This window comes from Lissotriton vulgaris, chromosome 1_1 (assembly GCF_964263255.1).
Source record: "Lissotriton vulgaris chromosome 1_1, aLisVul1.2, whole genome shotgun sequence".
NCBI lineage: Eukaryota > Metazoa > Chordata > Amphibia > Caudata > Salamandridae > Lissotriton > Lissotriton vulgaris.
This window is the reverse complement of record NC_141685.1, coordinates 1,542,903,111-1,542,928,800: the sequence shown is the minus strand read 5'-3', so window position 1 is coordinate 1,542,928,800 and position 25,690 is coordinate 1,542,903,111. Positions and strand designations below refer to the sequence as shown.

The 25,690-nt window shown below is 44.8% G+C and overlaps 1 protein-coding gene across 1 annotated transcript in view; it reads left to right on the top strand.

The window, feature by feature from the left end:
* Nucleotides 1-25,690, top strand: part of OTOGL (otogelin like) — a 1,110,282-nt gene that overhangs the window by 1,037,249 nt on the left and 47,343 nt on the right. The window contains exons 50-53 of the mRNA XM_086931129.1: nucleotides 8,942-9,120; nucleotides 10,966-11,070; nucleotides 21,032-21,151; nucleotides 24,720-24,765. Coding sequence (XP_086787255.1) covers nucleotides 8,942-9,120; nucleotides 10,966-11,070; nucleotides 21,032-21,151; nucleotides 24,720-24,765 — 450 coding nt within the window. The remainder of the gene's footprint in view (nucleotides 1-8,941; nucleotides 9,121-10,965; nucleotides 11,071-21,031; nucleotides 21,152-24,719; nucleotides 24,766-25,690) is intronic.

Here is a 25,690-nt window from a genome sequence, read left to right as displayed (position 1 = left end):
CTTCAGCCTGGACAAAAGGTGTGGGTCTTGGCCCCAGTGGAGCCTTGTGCACTTCAGGATAAGTGGACAGGTCCATTTGAGGTTGTGGAGCACAAGAGTCCAGTAACCTACTTGGTGGACATGCAGTCTCCCAGGAACCCTTTGAGGGTCCTACATGTTAACCGCCTTAAGCCCCACTTGGAGATGTCCGAAGTGGGCATGTTGTTGGCAACTGATGATGGAATGGAGGAGGAGTATGAGCCTCTTCCTGACCTCTTGGTAGCCTCTGAGAAAGATGGGTCAGTGGATGGAGTTAACCTCTCACCCACCCTGACGCCTGAACAACAGGATGACTGCCGCCACTTGCTGGGGCAGTTTCCAGATCTGTTCTCCCTGATTCCTGGTGTCACAGATTGGTGCGTCCATGATGTGGACACAGGAGACAGCTTACCTGTGAGGCATAAGGCCTACAGAGTAACTGACAGGGTCAGAGTCTGCATAAAGGAGGAGGTCTCCAAAATGCTTGCTCTTGGGGTGGTTGAGTCCTCCAGCAGCCCTTGGTCCAGCCCTGTGGTCTTGGTCCCAAAGGCTGCTGCGCCGGGAGCCACGCCTGAACTCCGGTTCTGTGTGGACTACAGAGGGCTCAATTCGGTCACCAAGACTGACGCGCACCCCATCCCCAGAGCTGATGAGCTCATTGATCGGCTAGGGGCTGCCCGGTTCCTCAGCACGTTTGATTTAACGTCTGGGTACTGGCAGATCGCCTTGACCGATGGGGCAAAAGAGAGGTCAGTGTTCTCCACACCAGATGGGCATTTCCAGTTCCGGGTTATGCCATTTGGGATGAAGAATGCCCCTGCCACCTTTCAGAGGTTGGTCAACCAGGTGTTGGTTGGGCTGGAAGAGTTTATTGCCGCCTACCTGGATGACATTGCAGTGTTCAGTGGCACCTGGCCAGAACACCTATGCCACCTCTGGGAAGTGTTGATGGCCCTGCACAGAGCAGGCCTCACTATCAAGGCCAGCAAGTGCCAGATTGGGCAGAGTTCAGTGGTGTACTTAGGACACCAAGTGGGGAGTGGCAAGGTGCCACCCTTGCAACCCAAAATTGAGACCATCCTGGCTTGGGAACCCCCCAAGACCCAGACTGCAGTGAGAGCCTTCCTGGGGCTCACTGGGTATTACAGGAGGTTTGTCAAGGGCTATGGCACTATTGTGACCCCCTTGACAGAGCTGACTTCTAAGAAGCAGCCCAGGAATGTGATTTGGACTGACACCTGTCAGAAGGCTTTTGACACCCTGAAGACTGCCATGTGCACGGCGCCCATGCTCCTGGCTCCTGATTTCTCCAAGGAATTCATCGTGCAAACAGACGCTTCAGAGCATGGTGTAGGGGCTGTTCTCTCACAGATGACTGAGGAGGGCTGGGACCAACCTGTAGCCTTCATCAGTCGGAGGTTACTTCCACGGGAAAGTAGGTGGAGTGCAATAGAGCGAGAAGCATTTGCTGTGGTCTGGGCACTGAAGAAGCTAAGACCCTACTTGTTTGGGTCTCACTTCCGGGTTCAGACAGACCACAGGCCCCTCAGATGGTTGATGCAAATGAGGGGTGAAAACCCAAAGCTGTTGAGGTGGTCCATCTCCCTACAGGGTATGGACTTCACGGTGGAACATCGCCCTGGCACAGATCACGCCAATGCTGACAGTCTGTCCAGGTTTTTCCGCCTTGGTGATGTGGAACTCCCTGGGGAAGGGTAGTTCCCCCCCACATTTCAGCTGGAGGGGACACGTGTTAGACCTGGCACCTTGGCGTGAGTTTCCCTTCCACTTTTTGCTGATGTGCCTCAGATGTTTTTGCTGGTGTCCGCCGCTCAGGGCACTGCGCCACGGCCAACCCGTGCCGCAGTGCATGTGCTCCCTATGAAAAGTGTAACTGTGATTGATATTCCTGATTGGTTCATTGGATTTACTGTCAGTCCCCAGTAAAGTGCACCAGGAGTGCCAGGGCTTGTAAATGCCAATACTGCTAGTGGGCCTGCAGCGCTGGTTGCGCCACCCACAGAAGCAGCCTTAAAATGTGTCTAGGGTCTGCCATTGCAGAACCTGTGTGCAGTCTGGTACTGTCATGCTGGCTGGGCAAGTGCACCCACTTGCCAGCCTCTAAACCTTCCCTTAACTTCATATTAGTCACCCCTATGGTAGGCCCTAGGGCAGGGTGCATTGTAAGTGTAAGGTAGGACATGCCCTGATGTGTGTGGCATGTCCTAATAGTGAATTACTGCCAAATTCGTTTTTCACTATTGTAAGGCTACCTGCTCCCTTTAGGCCAGAATGGGCTGCTGGAATTATTACACTCTATAATCCCAGCAGGCTCAGGGAACATGGTAGAGAGTCATGTTTAGTATGCCTGAACTCAGAATAATAAAATACATCTTTTAGTAAAGGTTATTTTAATATCCTGTGTTTGCAAATGCTACTTTTAGAAAGTCCAAACAAAACAGGTGATGGACAGAATGTGGATCAATGTCACACATTCACCCCAGTCCAAGGATCTGGGCCCAAATCCATCATTTTTTTTGCACTCCACACCACCCTGGGTTAGACAATGGCGATATGCAAATCAGCTCTGACCCTGTGCCCCATGGGAACAGTCCAGTCCGAACTACAAAAGCCATGTCCTTCCCAGAACGGAATCAAGCATCCGAGGACTGGACTGGTTTCGAGGTAACACCTCTCATCAGCCCGGCTAGCTTGACTCCAGTGGTGTGGAGTGCCTGGGACCCACGTCTGGGCATCCCCAGCGCACTTATGGCGGCAATTGCAAACAAAACAGGTGATGGACAGAATGTGGATCAATGTCCCAGATCCTTGGACTGGGGTGAATGTGTGACATTGATCCACATTCTGTCCATCACCTGTTTTGTTTGCAATTGCCGCCATAAGTGCCGGTCCGGTCCTCGGATGCTTGATTCCGTTCTGGGAAGGACATGGCTTTTGTAGTTCGGACTGGACTGTTCCCATGGGGCACAGGGTCAGAGCTGATTTGCATATCGCCATTGTCTAACCCAGGGTGGTGTGGAGTGCAAAAAAACGATGGATTTGGGCCCAGATCTTCGGACTGGGGTGAATGTGTGACATTGATCCACATTCTGTCCATCACCTGTTTTGTTTGCCACTTTTAGAAAGTCAGCATTTGCTTGCCTAACCATTTCAGCCCGCCTCTGCTAGTATTTGTATCTGACTGTCTGGGATGTGTGAGTGACAGGGCTGGGGGATGACAGGTGGTGAATGCAAGGATTACACCTTAGTGGGAGGTAGGAGTGGCCCTGGACTTCTAATCAGGCTGTGGTCTGCCACCACAATGCTGGCTCCGCCCCCCTGGGGAGCGACTGATGACTCAGCCTGCACCTGGCCCAGGAAGGGCGAAGCACCATCATCAAGGTACTCCTGGCTGCCCCTGGCCACACAATGCTGGCTCCACCTCCTGTGGAGCGTCTGATGTGCCTGCCCTCACACTGAAAGCAACAGCCAGAGTACACCCATCAAGTGAAAGAAATTATGCAGAAGCCCCCCTGGCCTGAGAAGACAAAGGAAATGGGGTATAAAAGTAGGAGCCCTGCTCCTTGTAAATCAGATCCTGTTTGTGCTACAGAAGAAACTCTGCCCGAAGAGAAGGACCTGGAAGAAGACTACAAGGAGGAGTGCTGTCTCTGGCCTGTGTCTAGGTGCCTTGCTGCAGAAGGAGAGGAAAGAAAAGACTACAAGAGACTTTTGCTTTTATTGAACTTTGTGCCAAACTCTGCTAAAGATCTCCAAGGGCTTGCTGTGGAACTTGCCCCCTGACCAGCGCCCCAGGAACAGTGGGCGCTACCCCCTGACAGAGGAACCGCTGGGAAACGCTGCTTTCCCCCTGCACGCTTATCCAGGAAAAGCGGAGCGCGCTGTAACCATCGCGCTCTTCAGCAAGCTCTGGGTGTTGCCATCCCTCTGAACACCGTGACTGCCGCCTGCCAGGCCCAGAAGCATCGCAAAGGCCAGCCCAGCTGATCCGAGCACCGTGACTGGCCCCGAGCCGCAGCTCGCAACGTGAAGAAAGGTCGTGCCCGGTGCCTGCTTGCACCCCTTCGTGTCTTGTGCCCCTGAACCCGCCGGCCGCTGTCCGAGATACAGCTGCGGCGTGTGGTGCAAGAACGCCGCCTGGATTGCCTGTGGCGTGCTCTGCGGATCGCTGCCCACTGCGTGTGCCACCTCTGTGAGGAAACCCCAAGGCGCTCTGTCCCTGTGGCCCGGCCCGCGCCGCAACGTCAACCTCCGAGCCAGAGCCGAGCCGCCACTCGCTCCACCCCCGGGAGGAAGACACCGCGACCCGGATCGCCGCGCCGACCTGCGCCCTGACGACCTCAGCAAGAAAAGTTACTGTTGATTGCCCCGCGGTGCGAGCATTTGTCCTGCCTCGCTCGCACCGCCCTCTGAGCAGCGCAGCCCTCGGAGCCGCGCGTTGAGCACTTCCAGGGCCCCCGCTCTCTCCCCCGCCAGCCACGCACAGCCGTGCGGCTCGCACTGGGAGGCGGACTCGAGCCGACCTGCCGCCGCTCCCGCCAGAAGCGTGAGCCCGGGCCGGTCGGGCCCCTTTAATCGCCGGAGGTGCAGCGAGGCTTCAGCAGGCACCCCGCCTTCGTGAGAACGTGCGCTGAGAATTGTGCGCTTGTGACTGGGGGGCCAGTACGCCTCATTCCGGCCCTCATAGTGTACGCCGCGCACACCTGCTCAAGCGGAAGGCTTGCGGGTTGATAGGGACTTGAATTGGGAGCCGAACAAAGCGCACAGAAGCTCTAGGGAGCACTGTACTTTCCTGGAACTGGGTAAAAGACCCCAAAGATCGCATTCAGGAACTGTGGCACTCTTTTTGAGGGATAAAGACTACTTTTGATTACAAGCTGAACAAGAACTGTGGTATATGTCGAAGAGTAAACTGGAATCCTGAAAATAACCTGAAAGACTGTATTTACAAGCCTGCTTGAAATTATATAAAGAGATATATTTTTACAGAATACAGTCTGGTGTCATTGTGTGGTGGGTTGATGGTTGGTGTGTGATGCTGCAAATGTTTAACCCTATGTACTCCAGAGTTTAGCCTAGACTGCTTGCGCCACACTACCTAAAGGGTGAGCAGGGGTTATTTCTGGGAGTAATCCTTTGCCCTGACTTAGAGGAGAGGGTCCCTGCTTGTCGCAAGTACAAACCTGCGCCAACCAGAGACCCCCAATTCTAACATACTTCATGATGAAATTTAAGTCAGTGGGTTTGACAGTATCTTTGTGTGTATTTATGTACCAATCTCTATGTGCATGTGGCTATGTATATATCTTTGTGTGGTTTTCTAGTCCTATATTTTGTTGTCCTTCCAGCCGTGGTCCGTGGAGGGAGTTCCGGTGAGGCAGGCAGGCGGGGCAAGGGAGGGGCAGGGTGGGGGGTGATAAACACTGGAATATGGATGACTAGCAGCCTGTCCCGACCTTGTCCGGGAGCAATCAGGCTTCAGGGCCCCCGCCCGCCCAGGCCACCACCCGCCCCGACATTGTCCGTGGGTCCCCCGGAGTAGCAGCCCGTCCTGACCTTGGCTTCAGGGCCCCCGCCAGCCCCAACATTGTCTGTGGGTCCCCCGAGCCTTACCTCATCCGCCGCACCACCCCGCGCTCCTGAGTTCACCGGTCCGGCCCTCCTTGCTGCTCCTCCCCACCTGTCCGCCGCTCCTCCTAGCCTGTCCGCCGCTCCTCACCGCTCCTCCCCGCCTGTCCGCCGCTCCTCCCCGCGCTCATGTCCGCCGCTCCTCTTCGCGCTCCTTGACCCTGCTCCTCCCTGCGCTCCTGATGTCAGCACGCTCGTCACGGCCGGCGCTACGACCATAGGACTACTTTTTTTTTCTCGTAAATTTTTTCAATAACTTATTTTTTTTTTTATTTATATAGCCTAAGTCCATCTGCCACCCTGACAATTACAACAATGTATCGGGTGTGTGGATTGGCGCTGTGGTTCCCGAGTTTACCCGCCTCAAAGGTTCAAAGTTCTTCCTTTATAATAGTAGTATAGATTGCAGGTAAGTAACCAATTAAATTAATTAAACGATGCAGGGCACAGAGCGAAATTCGTTTAGCTATTGGTTCAGAAAGTGACCTTTTTTTAAAATCCATTCAGTAGTTCCTGAGAAATTAAAAAAATAAAAATATCAATATCTGAGCACCCAGGAGGATTTGCGAACCCTCCTGAGCATGAGCTTAATTCTGATTGGCTGCCAACACTCCAAACCAGAAAGTGCTGGCAGCCATCTTGTGACTCGGTAACCAAGTCACAAGAAAAAGGAAATAAAAATTAAAATGAAGAAAAGGGGGCAGGCTACAAACACCCTGACCCACAGGCCCCAATAAAAGCATTTATTCTTTTTTAATTTTCAGCCAGAGTCGTGCTGCGTATCCAGAAGAAAATAAAAAAAGAATTGCAGTCTCCTGCGCCTCGGTTTCTTAAAGCCTCTGGGTGGGCCAGGTACTGGGGGCAATATTTAATTAAGGTGCGGGGGCCCATTGGATGCCCCCAGCCCGGGGACCACCACCTCCCCGGGGCTTTATAATTAATACATTTAAAAAGTGTGGGAGGGCTTTTCTCCCCACGCAGCCCCGGTGACCGCCACCTCCCTGGGGCTTTAATTATTAAGTGCAGGGGCATCGAGGCCCCCGCAGCACCGGGGACCACCAGCTCCGACGGGCCTTTTTTTATTTAAAGAACTGGCGGGGGGCTCCTCCCCCCCACACTGCCACAAGGACCCCCACCTCCCCGGAGCATACTGTAGGCCAATGCAGGGTGCCCGTTACGGACCCCTGGCCCCGGGGACCCCCACCTCCTCGGGGCAATGTGCACGTTGGGAAAGGGGGCTTGCTGCCCCCTTCCTGGAGCCCTAGATGGTCCTGGGGACTGCCACCCCCCAGGGCTGGCTCCTGCGATGTCCAAGGATGCCCACCCCAGGACATTGCCGTTTGCTATGGCAGGGCGGGAGCACTCATGGAAAATTCTGCTTTGCTTCTTGGAACGTGCTCTTGCTTCCAGGAAGCAGAGCAGAATTGCTTTTGGGCAAGGGGAGCTGCATGTTAGCAGCTCCCATTGCCCAAAAGCAATTCCGGCTCCCGCTGGAGGTGGGGAGCCAGCTGGGACCGTGGGGGCATTGGGGCTCCCCCCACAGTCCCCAACTTGAGGGCCAGCCTGGGGGATGGGGTCCCCGAGGCCAGAAGTGGCCCATGAGGGGGGATCACTTTACCCCTCTCCTCTTTAATTTAATTATTTATTTATTTTTAAATGGAAGGCCGGCCCCAGGGGTGTGGGGTCCCCAGGGCCATAATTGGCCTCAGGAGGGGGGCCATGCGGCTCCCCACTAAAATATAAAATAAAGGCTGACCAGGCCCCGGGGGATGGCGACCTCAGGCCAGAAATGTCCTAGAGAAGGGGGGCCACGTGGCCCCCTCCCGTAATTAAATTAAAAACGAGGACAGGCCCCAGGGGATGGGGTCCCTGGAGCCAATAATGGCCCAGGGAAGGGGGCCAATCTGCCCCCCTTCTACTAATAATAATAATAAAAAAAACAAGTCCATGCCCCGGAGGATGGGGTCCCCAGGCCGAAATTGGGAGGTTCCCATTTAAAAAAAAAAAATGGGTCAGGCCTGAGAGTTGAGTTCCCCAGGGCCCTCAAAATATTAAGCGAAGGGGTGAGGGGGGGCACAGGGCCACACACGCCCCCTTCTAACAAAAAAAAGAAAAGCTGCATCTCCCCGGAGGCCCCGCCCCTTCCTGTACTACTCTGCAAACGCGCCTCCTAGGGGATTAAGTCCCCTTGAATCCTGAGGGACCCAAGGGGCCAACTAGCCCACCAGGTACCTCCAGTAAGCCACAGGCAGTGGGAGTGCTGAGAGGTGGTCGGAGACCATTCCCCTTCTTACACCACTCTGCAAACACACCTCTTGCCGCATTGCCGGTGGGGCGATGAGGTCCTATTGTGTCCTGAGGACCTCAAGACTAAAGTGGACTTCATCCCCTGAATAGCAGTGCGCCAGGAGCCACGTTTGCAAATTGGTGTTATCAGGGGGCGTGGCCTTTGACCATTCTCAGCAAACCAGCTGTATGGGACTTACTGGAGTTAACAAGAGAGCTAGTTGACCCCAGGGGGTGTCAGGAGGAAAGGGCACTTCATCCCCCAACCAAGAGCGCTCAAGAATTCACGTTTGCAGAGTGGTGGAGAAAGGGGACTGTGGCCTGTGTCTACCTCTCAGCAATACCACCGTGTGGAGCTTACTGGAGGACTAGTTGGCCTCTAACCACCCCCAGCAGCAAAGAGGACTTCAATCACCATCCAAGAGCGCGCCAGGGAGCACGTTTGCAGAGTGATGGGAAAAGGGGGTGTTGCGTGCTATGAGAACTTAGCAATCCTGCTGTGTGCAACTTACTGGAGGTAAGGGAGGGAAGTTGGCCCTCAAGGATGTCTTTGGGGGCCAACTCCCTCTCTTGTTACCTCCAGTAAGTCCCACACAGTGGGATTGCTAAAAATATCTTCGATGCCCATATGTGCTTACACATGCCTCTGTAGCTAAATGATGTCATCTACTCATTCCAGAAGAGTGTGCAGCACCCAGAGTGAAGAGTGTGATACCTGCTGCTTCACAACTGTGCTGTGCTCTATTTGTGGGTGGTAACAGGCAGGATACATTTCCATTGAGACCACCGTGTTAGTTTCAACGAATCCTATTATACACAAGGGGAGTAGCTTATGTGTTTACATTTCAAAAATGGAAACATACACAGTTTAAGATACTTAAAGTGAAATACAAACGACGTTTTCGAATAGGTTATATGTTTTGTGAATATATATAGAGTGCAATTCCTTTGCGGCAAACTTCATTACCATCCAATTTTCCTTCCTTAGAAAAGAATGATGTCTGCGTTTTTCAGGAAGTAACGATCCTACATCCGGGCCAATCCATGATTCAGTATTTGGATGGGGACCTTTGCTACACAGTACAGTGTTTGAAAGAACTAGATTATGCCACTGGTTTTCATGCCATGACTATTTCAACTATTAACTGCACCGAAAGATGCGAATCGGTAAGTAATTTAGAACGACGAAAATAATGTTGTAAATGTTATTGGTAATTTTAGGATCTACAGCTAGATTCATCATAGTCCCGTTTTGCTAGTCCTTAATAGCGATTATTAAGGAATCGCTATTAAGGACTTGCAAAACGGGATTCATGTAGGAATCGCTAAATAAATTGCGATTCCTACACATTCCTTATTTACGATTAGCAAATTGCTAATCGCAAATAAGGAATCACTCCCCATTCATTCCTATGGGCCTGGCCCATAGGAATGAATGGGGAGTTATTCCTTATTTGCGATTAGCAATTTGCTAATCGCAAATAAGGATGCGATTTCAAGGGTGCCAGGGGTGTCCAAAGGACACCCTGGAGCACCCCTGAAATGTAATCTACATTGGTGTTGCGCACACACATGTCCAAAGGACATGTGTGTGTGTAACATGCAACTTAGAAAAATGCATTTAAATGCATTTTTCTAAGTTTTCGCTATTTACCACGAGGTTTGATCTCGCGGTAAATAGCGGCCCAAAATTGCGATTACGCAATTTTAAAATAGATTCATGAATTGCATTTAAGGAATCTCAAATAGAGATTCCTTAAATGCAATTCCTCGCAAATGTGCGAATTCTTTATTTGCGAATTTTGCATTTGGGATGATGAATCCCAAATGCAAAAATTGCACTTGCAAAGAGCCAGATTCTCAGAATCTGGCCCTTTGCGAGCGCAATTAAGCTTGATGAATCTGGCCGCTAGTCTCTTGACCATGAAATATGTTCCAAGAACCAGTTTTGCAATGTGTTGGATTGATGCATTTAGCACAGCACAAAGAACTGGCGGCGAGTTGCATTGCTGAGGAAAATGCAGCTATCCAGTCAGAGATGTAAACAAGTGAGCTCATGAGATGTCTGTCTTTTGCGGAAAAACTCAAGCTAGACCATGGGCCAGATGCATCAAGCATCCATTTTGCGATTCCTAAATAGCGATTTTTTGCGAATCGCTATTTAGAAAGCGCAAAATGGTATGTATGTACAAAATCGCTACTTTTTAGCGATTCCTTATAATTCTTTAATTGCGAATTCGCATTTTGCGAATTCGCAAATAAAGAATAATTTGCAATGCATTCCTATGGGCCAGAAGGCCCATAGGAATGATAGTGCAATAATTCTCAAATTGCGATTTCGCAATTAGCTAATCGCATTTTGAGAATTATTTCAAGGGTGCAGGGGTGTCTCAAAGACACCCTGCTGCACCCCTGAAATTTACATGTGTGTGTGCATGTGGCACACATACATGCCCTATGGGCATGTATGTGTGTCACATGCCACCCTCACAAATGCCAAATAGGGCATTTTTAAAAGAAATCGCAAATTACCACCAACTACAAGTTGGTGGTAATTTGCGATTCCTTAACACAAATTCGCAATTCCAAATAGTTACATACATATCATTTAAGGAATCGCAAAAATTGTGATTCCTTAAATGCTATGGCAAAATAAGGAATCGCAATTTCTTCTGATTCCTTAAATTGCGATTATTTGTTACATAGCAAATCATGCTAAAAGGCTGTTTGCGAGTCGCAAAGGCCGGAATTCTGCGAATTTCGACCTTTGCGAGTAGCAAAAGCCTTGATGCATCTGGCCCCATGTTCCTTACTAGCATATCAATGTGAGAAGTGATGTCTTAAGAACAGTGCTAGAAAATGAATCTGCTATCTAATGGCTATTACTAAGGCAATTTTTGATTAAACAAATTCCTTCAATTTGACAAATAACCATTAATGTGATGATCAGGTCGTGAACATTAACACACTCTCAAAGTTAAACTATACTGAAGTTCTTCATTTTTCTCACAGCATCAAATATATATTCCATCAGCTGATCACCATATGTGCTGTGGTACCTGCAAAAATGTGTCTTGTACTTTTTATACTGAGAATGGGACTTTAGATATGTATCAGGTAAGTGCAAATTCAGTTCACGAATATATAAGTAGAGAAAAGTAACATTCTGTTTCATTAATGTGTGTCATAGAGGGCAGGGGAGGGAGGGATTGAAGTGTCACAAAATGCCATCCATTACAGTATATTACATCCGTGCCAGTGGAGACTTGTCACCAATTATGTTCTCCAAAAGACACAATTTGTTCATACCCAAGGAGTGTTAATGTGCAATATATGACTACGATCACCCAATCATAAATTGGGACACTTGTTTTTTATTTTTATTTTGACACAGATGTTAGGCATTTGCATGCAAGTAAAATGGTGCCCATCAGTTTCTGCATTGTTGTTAAAGAAAAAAGCATTTATATCCGAGTAGTTTAAAGGTTAGTTCTTTCACCTATGGAATCAAGTTCATATCTGTACTGGCCACATGCTAAACATAGCAGATGTGTGGCACATTGTTTTAGTTAATATATTAAATAATCTTATGCTGTACTCAGATATTTCAGCTTCTTCTTAGAGCATTCTGAATTCTTCGAGTTTACATCCAGAGTCATCATCTCGAGCACCGAAAGCGTTTACCGCTGGGATTTCAGGTTGTCAGGGAACCTATTGCAAAGTATACGCAACACACCTGCTGGACCGTACCAATTTACTGCGGCTTACTTTGCGCATGTGAGTGCCAGGCCACTTAAAAGGCATCAGTATGTGCCTTGTCATGTCACCCATGCTCTTTCTCAATTTACTGGATGTATAGCCCCTTGAAATACCACAGTTCTCTCTCTTTCAATTTAAGATCTAACAAGACTCTAAAAAAGGATTAGCTCAAGGCAACAAAAATCACCATACAATCACCCACTTCACCAAGCTCTTTTCTCAGTCACACTCATCACAACAAATGACACGGTCACCTCGACGCTTTCAACCTAACACTTAAGCCTCTTTCAGATATCCAGCCTCTTCCATGCACCAACTGCACTTGTCAAGAGCAAAAAATAATGGTGGGTACCTGCACTTTTATGTTTCCATTTAAAGCATTTAGTTGCCGCAGTAGAACCTATCCTAGTGCTAGGGGAAAACGCAGACCCAACAGTCAGCATGGCATTTGGCTGGCAGGTCATAGTGACAGTCGTCTGCCTCACTTGCGGTGGAGAGGCCATTGAAACGAGACTTCCCTGCATGGAATGTTAATGCAAAACTTGGCATCTGATCAGAGGCCCCACCCACAGGAAGAAAACTCTTTGCACATCATGGCCACACATTTTAATTTTTCAGCATTTTCAATTTTTCTGTAAAGCCAATATATTTTGTGTGTGGGCACAACAAAAATGGCACCTACTTGGCTAATTCCACAGCCTTTACTGCAACTGATGCACCAGTGGGTGTAGAAAAGGCTTGAAATGTCCCTTCCAGATTGGACAAAGATCTGTAAATAGGGCAGGTGAACTACGGCCAGGAGAGCAGAGTCCATAGCCTCAAACCATTTGGCAGATTAGTGGGCAGCGTTCCATGTTATATTTAAGCCTGCTATATCTAAGCTGCCTCACCATGGTACACTTGTGGTAAATGAAGATAAAGGGTAGCCAGTAGTAGGTGATCACAGGATAAGGTTTATTCTTAAGATAGTACTCACAGGTTACAGGTAAAGATAGTAGTAAGGAAGCAGGAAGGTACCAGGAAAGCCTCACCCGGGCAGCATCCTTGCTGCTCAGCCGATGCACTCTAACTAACATTCACTCAACCAGGCACACATTTGCATTCTAATTACACCACAGCCACTCTGACTGAGCAGCTGGTGACTTAACACTAAGGGGAGAATGCATGGTATGGAAATGAAGATGCCACACACCTCCCTTCTTTATGGAAAAAACAGAAATTGTAAATCCATATAATACAGTAATACACAACAACCATAAACATGAAAAAAAAGCATGGGGGTACAAATTCAATCACACAATACATAAAAATGAAAGGACCAGAGAAGTAAATAAAGATACAAGGTTAAGAATTACACATACATACTTCATCTGGGAGAAATACCCACACCCTACCCCCTCAGCAGACAATAAAATATGGAGTAGCATCAGAAGTGATACCTCATAATACAGTCACCACCTCTGCAGAATAGAACAAGATATGTGTGCCCCGATGGGTGCCATTCACCTGCCCAATGATAAAGTGCAAAACGTGCCCCTGTGGGTGAAACACATATGCCCCATTCACCCAGGTGCAATACGTGTGTCCCATTGGGTGCCATACACCTGCCCATTAATAAAGTGCAAAACATATGCCCGAAAGAAAAGGTTTGAGCACAAAATAGTTGTAAAGTAAGTATTTGTTTGGGTAGCAACTAACAAGCCCCAACACAAAGCAACATTTGGGTGCAAGAAATACCCCATAATATGTAAATACAAGAATGGTTTGAGTTGAAATGCAAATGGCCAACTAGCAAACAGTGAGTAACGTCTGGGTGCATTTACTATTCCCCAAGACATGTAACAATTAGTATGATAAGGGTGCAACACAGGTGCCCCATCACCAATGTATAATGGTCTGGGGTAACCCAGAACAAGTATAAGCAAGAATGATTTGGATGCAATGCAAATGCCCATCACCAGCCACATAAATGTAAATACGGTTTGGGTTGCAGAATCCCTGCTCCATCATCAGAACCTGTAAGAATTGATTAAGATGCTCACACATCAGGACCAGAAGATCAGAACAAAAGAACCACACCCTTCACAATTACGCCCCCACCCTGTAGTCAGAGGAAAACCGTTGTCCAATACAAGTACACAGGAATCAACTTACAATAGCCTCCCCATAACAACTTTCAGACAAATATTGAACATTCTAACATATTCACATGCAGCAACTCCAGACCGCCATTGAATATACATAGGAAAAGGAAATTCAGAATAGCATGAAGAAAAATACACATAATGACGAAACCCAGCATGTCACAAATAATGAAAGAACCACAGGCAGCAAATTTATAATAGCACTCAGACATGAAAAGGCATGACAAGGGAAAGTAGCACCCAGTAACAGTACAAGTATCCAGTGAGCGACTTCTCCCCCGAACCCACTGCCAAAACAGCACTGGCATGCATGTTCACCTCTGAGCTGGGGAAGAGTACTGGCACTGATCACCTTCTCACAGCGCACAGAAGTTTAAATGTTATCCTTAAATTGTGCACATCAGCAGTCTCAGCCTTAACCAGACTTACTGCAGGACACTTTCTGTCCAATGCAGCATGCAGAGTTGTAATTTGAAGCTGTGCACATAGCTCTTGCCGATTACAAGGCACCCATGCTGCTAGGATAACACTAGCAACCAGCCACTCATGTAATCTTTCACATCATGGACGCCTTGACACTTCGCTGTCTCAGGCGAATTACAACCAATGAGCTGTTGCTGAAACATCACAGTTATCCTCTATCCTGTGATGCCCTCTTCGCAACACAATGAACTAGAAGGAAGCTGGCTCTCGAGCTTGACTGCTCGAACCACAACAATGCTGGTAAGACTGCGCCCCACGTTTTTAGGTCTCGCCTACGCAGCCCACATGAGCTGCATAGGAGGAGACCTTTTGAAATCGGTTCCGTTTTTTAGGCAAAAACTTGTACGCATTGCATTGCCTTGAATGGCAACGCGTGCATGTTTGGTGATTCCCTTGCGGGAGCGAGCTTTGAAACTATCTGTTTGTAATTAACAGATGGTTCCTACTTGCTCCTGCAAGGGAAAGAGGTGCAGGCCCCCTCATCTCTCCACTCCCCCTGCTGCTTCCTCCTTTCATCGTCAAACTTTTTTTTTTACTTTCAGCGCGTGGCACTCGCGCTTGTTTAGGACTTGTGCCCTGCCCGTAATAATCGTCATTGTAATACTGGGAGAGGATGTGGTGGTATGGCCGGAGCTGCCAACTTTGAATCACTGGGATCAGGTTTGAATTTTGGCATGAGCTTAACATGTTGTGATTCTTCGCTATTCACATAATATCCCCATTTCTAAAAGCAAACAAGACATTGTGAGGTGTAACCGGTGCTCGTGTAAAGAGCTCCGATGCCAGGAGGTCGAGTTCGCGCTATACAAAACTGTAAATATAAATAAACGTTGGTCGAAGGCATGTCACTACACTGGTCAAGGATGCAGTTCTGGGAATGCCGCTGAGCCACAACCTTGACGTGGTCCTGTTTATTATTTTACAAACCCATACACACAAATAATAACGCACCAGATTGCCACTGAGGGAATACAACAGGCTGAGGGCACATCGCTATTGCAAACTATTTCAGTCCAGTGACAATCAGTTTAGATTTCACTTCAGCACTATCCCATTATGTATCATGGTCGACAGTTAAGCCCCTAGGTAAGAATGGCTTTATAAACAGTGAAAACCTTGCAGAAGCGTCCGCTTGCTGCTGACGCTGGTGGCCTGTTCACTTTTCCCCCTCATATACACAGTGCCCCTCATGGCCTCATCCCCACCCTAGAGGCGGGACTCGCCACGCTCCCGCCAGCCAGAGCCGCACCCCCAAAGTTGTCAGACGTGCACACCCCTTAGCCGAAGCTCGGATAAATCTGCCATTTTCAACCCGCAGACATCCTCACGCTCTGCGGCCACCGTCCTCACGTGACTTCAGAGCAGGATGTGGTAGCCCTGAAACAGCTGTGCAGCCCCGCCCCCTGCGCCCCTGGCACCTGTCAGTGTCAGCAGCCGACCCCATCCCTACCCCAAGGACGTACACATTGTGTCCTGCGAGCAACGTAAACAGCCGCAGAAACTGATGGCAGTGACCAGGACACTGCTCACATTATGAGTGCCCTGGTCAATACTCATTTACTACACAGGAAAAGAACTGCGCCTGCACGCTCCAACATTTGATTGCAAATATGAAGTGTTTGTAAATAAAAGACCCCTGGAAAGAGGACAGATTGTGGCTTAAGGCTAGAGCAGCAGATTTTGAAGTGGGGAACCAGGTTCGAGTCTGGTGGAAGACTCAAGTATCCTGTGATTCTAGGCAAATCACTTGATCTAGTAGCACAAGAGGGGTACAAAGTTCCCCGATGGGAAATATAAGACACAAGAGTGCTTGCAGCGTAGAGGAAGGTAAAAGGGAAAAGAGCATTTCCCTTTTTGGAACTAAAACCCTCACACACCTAGCAAGCTAGATGTCATGCTTCATCATAAGGGTTCTGCTCCTCGTCAGACTGGTGCTGCAATGTCTGACGGGCACCCATAAAGGGGCTCTTTATCGGAGATCTTTTGTTCCGGCCATATGGTGCATGCGAGTAAGAGGGCGAGTGAAGGTGTAGTCGTGAAGTAGTGGTGAATTAAAAAAGGTGGGTCAGTCCACAGGGAACTTTATTAGAGTGGCTGACACCCTTGGTTAAAAAGGGTGGGAGGGGATATATGTAATGGAAAAGTTAACAGCAGGACATCTACGACCCTCTGGTCAGGTCAACATGTTTCTTGCCGTCATGGCAATTCTTCAGGACCTAAGTGCTCAGTACTACACAGTGAAAATGAATGTAAATTACAACCTTATTGCAGGAGGTCAATAAGTTGAAAGGCCAGCAGGTCCTGCTGTAGCAATGCGACTTAAGGGAAAATATATACAATGTGGAAAAATGATCAATACTATGTTCCATTGCTTCCTGGGTCACATGTATTTACCGCTGAAAAGGCACACTGATGGCAATAAAACCAAAAACTATAAACAATTTATGTTAATAGTGACAGGAATCCCCCAGGCTTGGGTATAGCTATGTTAAGAAGGCGAAAACGCCTGAACCAATGAAGAAATGGAGGGACGGAGAGACGGAGAGACAGACAGATAGGAGCTTACCCTAAGTTAATCCCTAAGGCGCCTCGCAGTCTGCACCAATGTGTCAGTTACCTAAAGGAAAGAAAATACAAGCAGCAGATGCGCTGCCTTAGAACCAACTCACACAGAGGCGTTGAGGTGAGTTGATCGCTATGAGCTCATAGATGGTTACTGTGGGAGATAACCGTCTCAAGAATAGCCACTTAACACACCTACGAGGTGAGCGTAATTGTCAGGAGGTCAAAGCAAGGGCCCATGAGGCCGTACAATGCCCATAGGAGCATCACGGACATGGGTAGGTGTCCGTGATGCTCCTATGGGTATTGTACGGCCTCATGGGCCCTTGCTTTAATATAGTTTTTGGTTTTATTGCCATCAATGTGCTTTTTCAGCGGTAAATACTGTGAATGCCAATGGTTGGCTCTTAAGCAGAGTTTAAAATTTCCAGTTTCAGTACACTCACAATGACACTACCCAAACTGGTTGACCCACCACCCACAAAGCTTCTGGTGTCAAACCTTCATACAGCTAAGTACATGAAGGCAGCTTACAGTAAATGTTGAATCAAAGAAATGCAAGTTCACTTCATATTAGCACTGCCAGTACAAGTCCTTGTTGGCTCCAAAGTTATGGTACCTCAACAGCGCACATCAAACTGCTGGATGTCTGTTCAAATGCCCTGGGCTGAGGCTGTCTGGTGTAAATAGACACTGGTTGGGCTACCAGGTGCATTTCCTCTTAACAGGCTTCAATCTGATTTTCTTTGTAATACTCTTTGTTACTTCTGCAGTTCACCTATGGGAGCTAGAACCACATTACAGACCACCCTTTCATTTTCTCACTCAAAACAGCTGTTCAAACTTGCAAACAAAACATTGATTAAGGTAAATCTAAAAATAACATGTTTCAAATCAATAACAAAACCAGGGATATCTTCAAGTGTGTCAAAAATTACATTAAACACTCATGCACACATCCTCAACATGGTTCAAAAACTCATATAGATAAGCCACTACTTTATTTATTAAATCAACACATTAAGAGACAACAACAATCTCGGAAACATCCACATAGGCAAACATTGTGGTCCTCTGTAACCATTGTATTCTGGTGACTCTTGCAACCCCTTCCACTCGAATACCAAGACAATATTTTTGCCGTTCCCCCTGAATGTCGAATCAGCAATATCAATGGGACCAAATATCATGGACCGAATATAAAAAATAAGATATCGACAGATAGGTAAGTAAGTTCAGATTTTCTATATCTAACTCCACATATATGTATTTATGTGGTACATATATCTTTAAAGTATGTAAATGTGGAGTTAGTAATAGTAAAATCTATACTTCCTTATGTGCATTACCCTTTCAATATTTTGCCCCTTGATATTGTGTGCTCGATATTGGTATACCATGGTATTGTTGGAATGAATACTCAGTAGTATAATCGTATTACCTACTTCAGAAAATAAATGACAGAGGACAACATCATGATTCCTATATAATTAAAATGTACTTTCTTGGCACCCTTCTCCCATTCTCAAAATTGTGCCTCTGTTTCTCCTCAATAGAGCCGTTCTCTCCTCTCTATACTGCATTCAGATCTTTAAACTCTTCAAATAGACAATGATAATGTTGCCAACTTCTTCTCCATCATCTACTTCCCTTTCATTGAGAAAGGTTTTCAAAGCATGGTATTCTCAGACTCAAAGAATTATCACCAATCCTACCATTACAATATTAATACACCAACTACAGAGGATTTCGAAGTCACCTTTACAATAAATGACAGTAAATATGTTTTACTACCCTGTGTAGGGCACTGAAGCCTTTGCCTACATGAGTAGTATGCTACACCACGAGCAGTTTGTGGTTGAAAGAATGTTGTCTTTTTTTTTAACTTTTACTTATGTTGGAAGTGTTTCAATGTTATGAGGGATGACTACTGAGATGTGTTTATTATGCTATGGGGCATAGCAGGTAGCAGTGTGTTGATGACAAACTCTGAGAGACAAATGTGCAGTTTTAAGGTTTTCAGTTTGCTGGTAGGTTTGAACAACTCTGAAGGTCCCTTTATGGTATTTTATATGATATAATCTGCTTAGCTTGTTACACTGGGGTGTCCAATCTGAGATTGTGTGAACAGTTGTGGTCCTAACCTGGCATGGTTGGATGGAAAGAGAAGTGGAGCGATCTTTTGAGATGGACATTTTTTATTATCACCTTGTAGGAGAGTGTCGTTGTGAGATGTAAGGAAGTGGTCAGATTCGATAATTAGGACCTGCAGAGGTGGACTAAAGTAAAATGCTCCCATTTGTTGAGTATTGTGCGACAGATCTCTATCAGATATTCCAAGCTTGTTCATTTGGTGATGGCTGGATTATTGGCTGTACAATGCTTGTGATGGATAACCCTCATAGCATATATGTTGTATGTGAATTTAAGAGGTATTGGTTATAATTTGTTTCTGACCACTGCATAATATATTTTAGCCTTATTGAGGTCCATAACTGTTATATAAGCAAGGGCATAATCATGTAATGCCGCAGCTTATCATAGGTCAGCACTACTTAACCTATTTGCATACTGAAGCAGTTTGTTGGATGAGTTGTTTGTATTTCAATCCTTAAAAGGTGAGGATTACACTTGAAGGTTGAACTATTTTCTGGTCTCTGTTGCCAGGAAACGGGGTGCAGTTCTGTAGGAAATAGCCATGTTTTCAACTGTCTTCGGAAGTGTATTCTCCTGGGTGCTTCTAATGTTGTCTGGTAGTGAGTTTCAGACCTTGGCAGTTTTTACTGAGAAAGCAGTGCCTACTACAGATTTCCTTCGGTAAAATGGTATGATGAAAAGTGGTGCAAGCATGAGTGCGGTGCTCTGTATGGCATGTATTGCTTGGATTTAACTTGTAGGTAAAGTGTATCTTTTTCCATGGGAGGCTATAGGGGCAATGTTGGGCATATTTATCATTTCCCTTCTAGCAATAGATAGCCAGTAAAGAGATTGTAGGACTGGAATCATGTGTTATCTTGGGTGAAGACAGAGGAAAAGCCCTACAGAAGCATTTTAGATGAGCTGTATTTTGCGTATGATGGATGCATGCATGCCAAGGTTAATTGCTGCACCTAAAACTTTTACAGCACATAAATATTATATATTTAGTAGAGAAAATGTTGTAGGGACCTACCAAAGCAAAACAAGGAATTAAAAACATTGACGCTAAATATATTGCAAGATTACATGTTGAGAGAATTTTGTCATTGATGAGCAATATAACCCTTCCAGGAAAAATGCCATTATCAATGTAGACCATTGGTTGACATTTTTACTTCTTTTTTATTATGAGGTGATAGAAAAGCCTATTACTAAATTTACCAGAGCTCACTCTGCAGACGTGGATTACTCAATTACTTGTGAAGATCTGCAGAGTTATGTGTTGATTTAGTTTAGCCTTAACGCATCTTTTGTGGCTTTACTGCTGTTTGTTAATCTGTCAATCCATTAAATTGTGCTGAATGCATCTGTCTTTCATTAGGCCCCAAATGGCAACTTTTCTTCAAGCTGGAAGCCATAAAAGACTTATCATTGACCAGATACACTCCATAACTATCTGGTATTCATAACGTTTCTTAGTAAATTATTTTCTACTCTGTTTTACCAATTGGAGTCTCACAACACCAATCCACTGCAGTTGAACACTAGATGCTTAAAACAGGGTACATCACCATTTATAAAACTATGAGGCTCATGCATGATCAGCATTGACATGCCCTGTATGATATTTGCATGTGTAGCTCTTTCGAAAAGGTTCTACAGAAGGACATCTTAAAGGCATATCATTCATGTTGTTATTTGCAAAGGTTGAGTGCAACCTATGGGAAGTCACATTTTGTAATTGCTAAGCAATAGAGTTTTATTATACTTTTTATGTTGTGTTTCCTTATCTGTAGCTCATTAGTACTACTTTATTTGTTATGTTTATCTCTGTATGTTTTTTGAGTTTTTACATTTGAAGAAACATAGAATTTACAACTAAAGATCACTTTTGAAATGCAGAACAAAGTAAAACACAAGAGTTCGGATATATTGTTGATCAATGCAACATTATTGCATATACAATTTTGTCCCTTCTGTTTACATTTTAGGTAGGGAGCACATGGGTCTCCAACTGCACTAAATATGAATGTGCAAAGTCTGCTGTAGGTGCAATGGTTCTGGGTTCTAGTGTTGTCTGCCCTCCTTTTAATGAAACTGAGTGTTTAAAGGTTTGTACCTTGTCATTTAAGTCATCTCCTCTCCTTTTGATGATGTTATTTCTTTGTAAATCTTACATGAATGTACACTGCATGTTGTTGAGTAAGAATGTTTTGATAAACAATGATTCGTAAATTGTGTGCATGAAAACACTGTGTTACCTGTGTAAATCATAACAAAGTAGATTACCTTGAGAGGAACTTTGTACTTGGTAGTGTTCTTGAAGCAAAAATATGTTTTAACAATCGAAACAGTTAAGAAGGTTTGAATATGAATATGTTAATTTATTTTATAAAGTTTTTAGAAAGATTCTGGATATTTATTTTAACAAAATAAAGTCAAGTGCAGCGACCTCCTGTAATACACTGCTGTTATCTCCAAGTAAACATGCTCTACAACTCTATAGTGACGTTCCAAATGTTTTGGCATCTGAATAAAGTGGTGGCTATTGATCCAGTACTTTTTTTCTCAATCCTTTTACCACTAGTGTGTCATAATGAAATCGAATTCTAAAAAATGTTCCTTTATTAGTTTATGCATTTCCTAAAACCGTATGTACATGTACATAAACCCGTGCTCATAACAGATGCTTTATAATGTTGATTTCTACCAGTTTTAAAAACAGGTAATCTTAGAAAAGAACATGCCCAGGACCGCGGTCCTATCCCAATCTTTGCACACCTTCAGACTGGGCAAGCATCAGGCTGTAGTATGCAAAGTTTATTTAACAACAGGGCCGGACTGGCCGTAGAGCGCACTGGGTGTTTCCCTGGTAGGCCAGAAGGGCGGTGGCCAGTTTTGGACTGGTGGGGCAGTTTTTATTACTGGGGGTCTGTTTTGCAGCAGTGCTGCATAATCGGCCCCTTGTAACAAACGTGCATGCATCAGCAGTGTTCCCACCAGCACCCCCATCCCCTCACCTAGCCGGGTCAGAACTAATTGCCATGGCTGGTATGCGTTCTGAATTGGGCCCTGTTGAACAATCTTTTGGACCCTAGGTTAGAATGCTTCTCGGACAATTGATCCTCTCTGACAAACCTGCGGGTCCACTGATGAATTGAATGCTAGATAAATAACTTGTTTAAAATGAATACTTTGAGAGAAGTCCCACATAGTCTCATCGTTTGCCCACTTGTAGAAAACATTGGACCTTAATTCTTTCACTGAGCTCCTAGGTATTGTCAAAAACATAGCGCCATTGATTGCTTCAAATTTGGTATTCATACATACAAAACAAATTAAATGTCCTCATTATGATTACTATGATAGGAAGGATGCCAATTCAAACGAATTGAAACGTCCACACAGGGCCTTATTCCAAGACAGTAATCAAGCATGATAATTTGTTTATATTTCACATGAAGTTCAGACATATAACATTGATGTCATGGCATCCTTCTGAAAGTTTGTTGGATGCTTGGATGTGGATGAAAGGAATATCAAATGATTAGAAATCTTATAAAGCTACTTTCTTTTTTTCTTTGGATCATTATCATACTCCATATGGATTTGCTTTTTTCCAAGTACTTTGATTTTGAACTTTGTGTTCTAAAGATTTGATATACTAAACTAAGGACAACATTTCCTTGAAAAAAAAGTTCACAATTATGACTCTAATAAATCCTCTAAATAACTTTTACAATATTATATCCAAATCAAACTTGTGAGTTGCAATGTTGTAGGTAACATTTTTAACACACAAACCATTTTCACATACAGTAGCTACGTTTTAAAGTTATACTATTTTGGATTTTGCAAATACCCTAAATGTATATTTCATTTCTAAATACCATTAATAACTTTTAAAGAGCTTAACATGTTTGCTATAGCATAATAATAATAATGTGGAAACAAACAATGTTTGCATTTTAAAAATTCTTATTAAAAGTTACTGGGCCAGATGTACGATCCTTTCATTTAGCACCTCACAATTATAAATATTACACTGTTTTTCTATTCCCTATGGGGTCACAAATTGCGAGGCTCATTAATTTTGATAAGCCTCTCGCAATTTGCGAGCCCATTAGGAATGCCAGCCTTCCCAGGGATGGGGACCTGCTGGGCTCAGAAGGCCACCATGTCTGGGACTGCTTTTTAATAAAGCAGTTTTATTACTTAAATGTAGCCCGTTTTCCTTAAAGAAAAACTGGATGCTTTTAAAAAAATAAAAATGAAACGTTTTTGTTTCATTTAAGGCCAGGCAGTGGTCCTTGGGACTACTGCCTGCCCTTAAAAAATATTTTTAGAGACAGTCACAAAGATCCCTTCCGAATTGCGACTGCATAATTTGCGGGTGTTTCGTGATCGCAATTGCTGTCAGAAAACATTCACACATAGCATTGCAGACGCAATTAGGAAGGGGACCTCCCCTTTCCTAATTGCGTCAGGCAATTCCTAAACAGTGAGTCACAAATAAATTACTACTCACTATTTAGGAAGTGTACATGGCCAACAGTGATTTTGCATGCACAAACGGGTTTGCAAACCCGTTTGTGCATGCAAAATCATGTTGTACATCTGGCCCACTATTTCTTTACTAGAATGCAGAACATATGCAAACATTTAATTAGAAAAAATAACTACATGACTGATTTTAAGAATGTACAGATCTAAGGGTACAGAAAGGGGGTGAGCTGTAAATACATTTAAAATATTTGTACCAGTTTTATCATCATTTACAAACAAGCAAAAAATATTAAGATTAGCTGCATTGTTATTAAGGTTCTAGGTTGTACAAACATGGTAACGTTCTCACAAACGATTAAACATGTACAAGCCTATTTCAGAAGTAAAATGTATTACCCAACTTGGGTGCTTGCTTGCAATAGATTAAATCAAATGCCAAGAAAGATTACATTTTGATAATCTGTGCCCTTTATAGGTTTTCTGATTTTGCTCTGCAAAAGAATTATTTTTAAAGTGATCTCAACATTGTTGATGAGGAACATATTGAGCTGGGTCATATTTTTACTCCTCCACATTGCTGACTAAAACCCTCTTCCAGGGTGGAATGGAAATGGACCTCTCACAGATTGGCTGCGGGAATGGGTAAAGGGCTTTCTACATGGGGAAAATAGTTTTCCATTGCTTCTGTTTGGAGTTTCTGAAGTGGAGAATTCCATTTAGGTGGGAAAGTGTCAGATACAAAGGTCACAAGACATCCCCAAACGTACACATGGAAAAATGTGCCTGTCAGGGGGCTCCTGGTGCTAAAGGCAAAAACCCGGTATCCTAACGCCATGCCATTGGCAAATTATGTTCTCTTTGTAGGGTTGCATTTCAGAAACTCACTTTATATGCATTCAGATATAAGCACCACGCAAACTGCAAATGTTTTAAAATAGTTTGTTATAGCAAGATGTGTGTTCTGAAGCGTATTGGGCACCTGAAGGTTGTCATGGTTGAGCAAGATTCTAATAAGACCTGTCAGTTCATATGAAACTATGGTTGTGGGTTGGTGCTAGTGAGTGAATAGAATGCTGCATGGAGTGGCTTCTGTAATATTAAGTCTTCATTACAAGTCAGACATGTATATGTTTAATCACAGTAAATTGAAATATAAATGCTTTCTCTTAATAGAATGGAGGAATTGTGCAGACATACAATGATGGCTGCTGCAAGATATGTAAGTGAAAAAAGCTTGCATTGCGTGGTAGTTTTGCTTTGGTTTTGGAGAGCTGTGTTTTAACTCTTTTGCTGGGATCTGAGGGAGGGGGGAGCATGCAGCACCAAATCAAATTGTATTACCTTAACAACTAATATTCAATGGCCTTGCTTCATATGGCTGATGATATGGTGATTTCAACTTTACAATTCTGGAGTATAACTACAATCTCTCCAACACCAGCATGAAAAAGAGAACATGTTATTCATTAAAAAACGAATGGATTGCTTTAGTCTGACAACCAACATGAAAATGTGTGTAATCGAGATTTTCATCATTGTGAATAATTCTAAGAGTACCAACCAAACACATATTGTAAGAGTAGAGTCACTGTATGAAGATTTGGTCTAATTGATAAATACCAGGTGAAAGTCCAGAGCTGCTTGAATTAAATTATACTTTCACCACTGACACATTTATGTGATCATGTAGAGGTCACTTTTTCTCTTTGTACTTCAATAAATTATTTATTAATGTCTACCTTCCATTGCAGACTAAACACCCAGGGGAGAATAATTGATATATCCTGATTTATTGACCATGTGTGGAAAACACATTTGCTTTGCCTTGTTTGGAAACAGTTAATCATTTGGGCATAGTTCAACAAGTGACTAGGTTTTTTTGTATTTATTTTGTGGCTTACAAGATGTGCCACATGAAAATTTAGTCTGTTTAAGAGGTTCTCACTTAGCCTCACACCAAGGAGATATCACTGTTACATTATAAGTATTGCAGTAGTTAATGAACCTATTAACTTGCATGATATCCCCGAATAATTATTTCACAGAATACTAATATAAATCTTTGTTGGGTGAATGTAGAATATTGATTTAAATTACTCCTTCTGCGTCCTTGCTTCAACTAGTCCTTAATATATTGTGTTGCA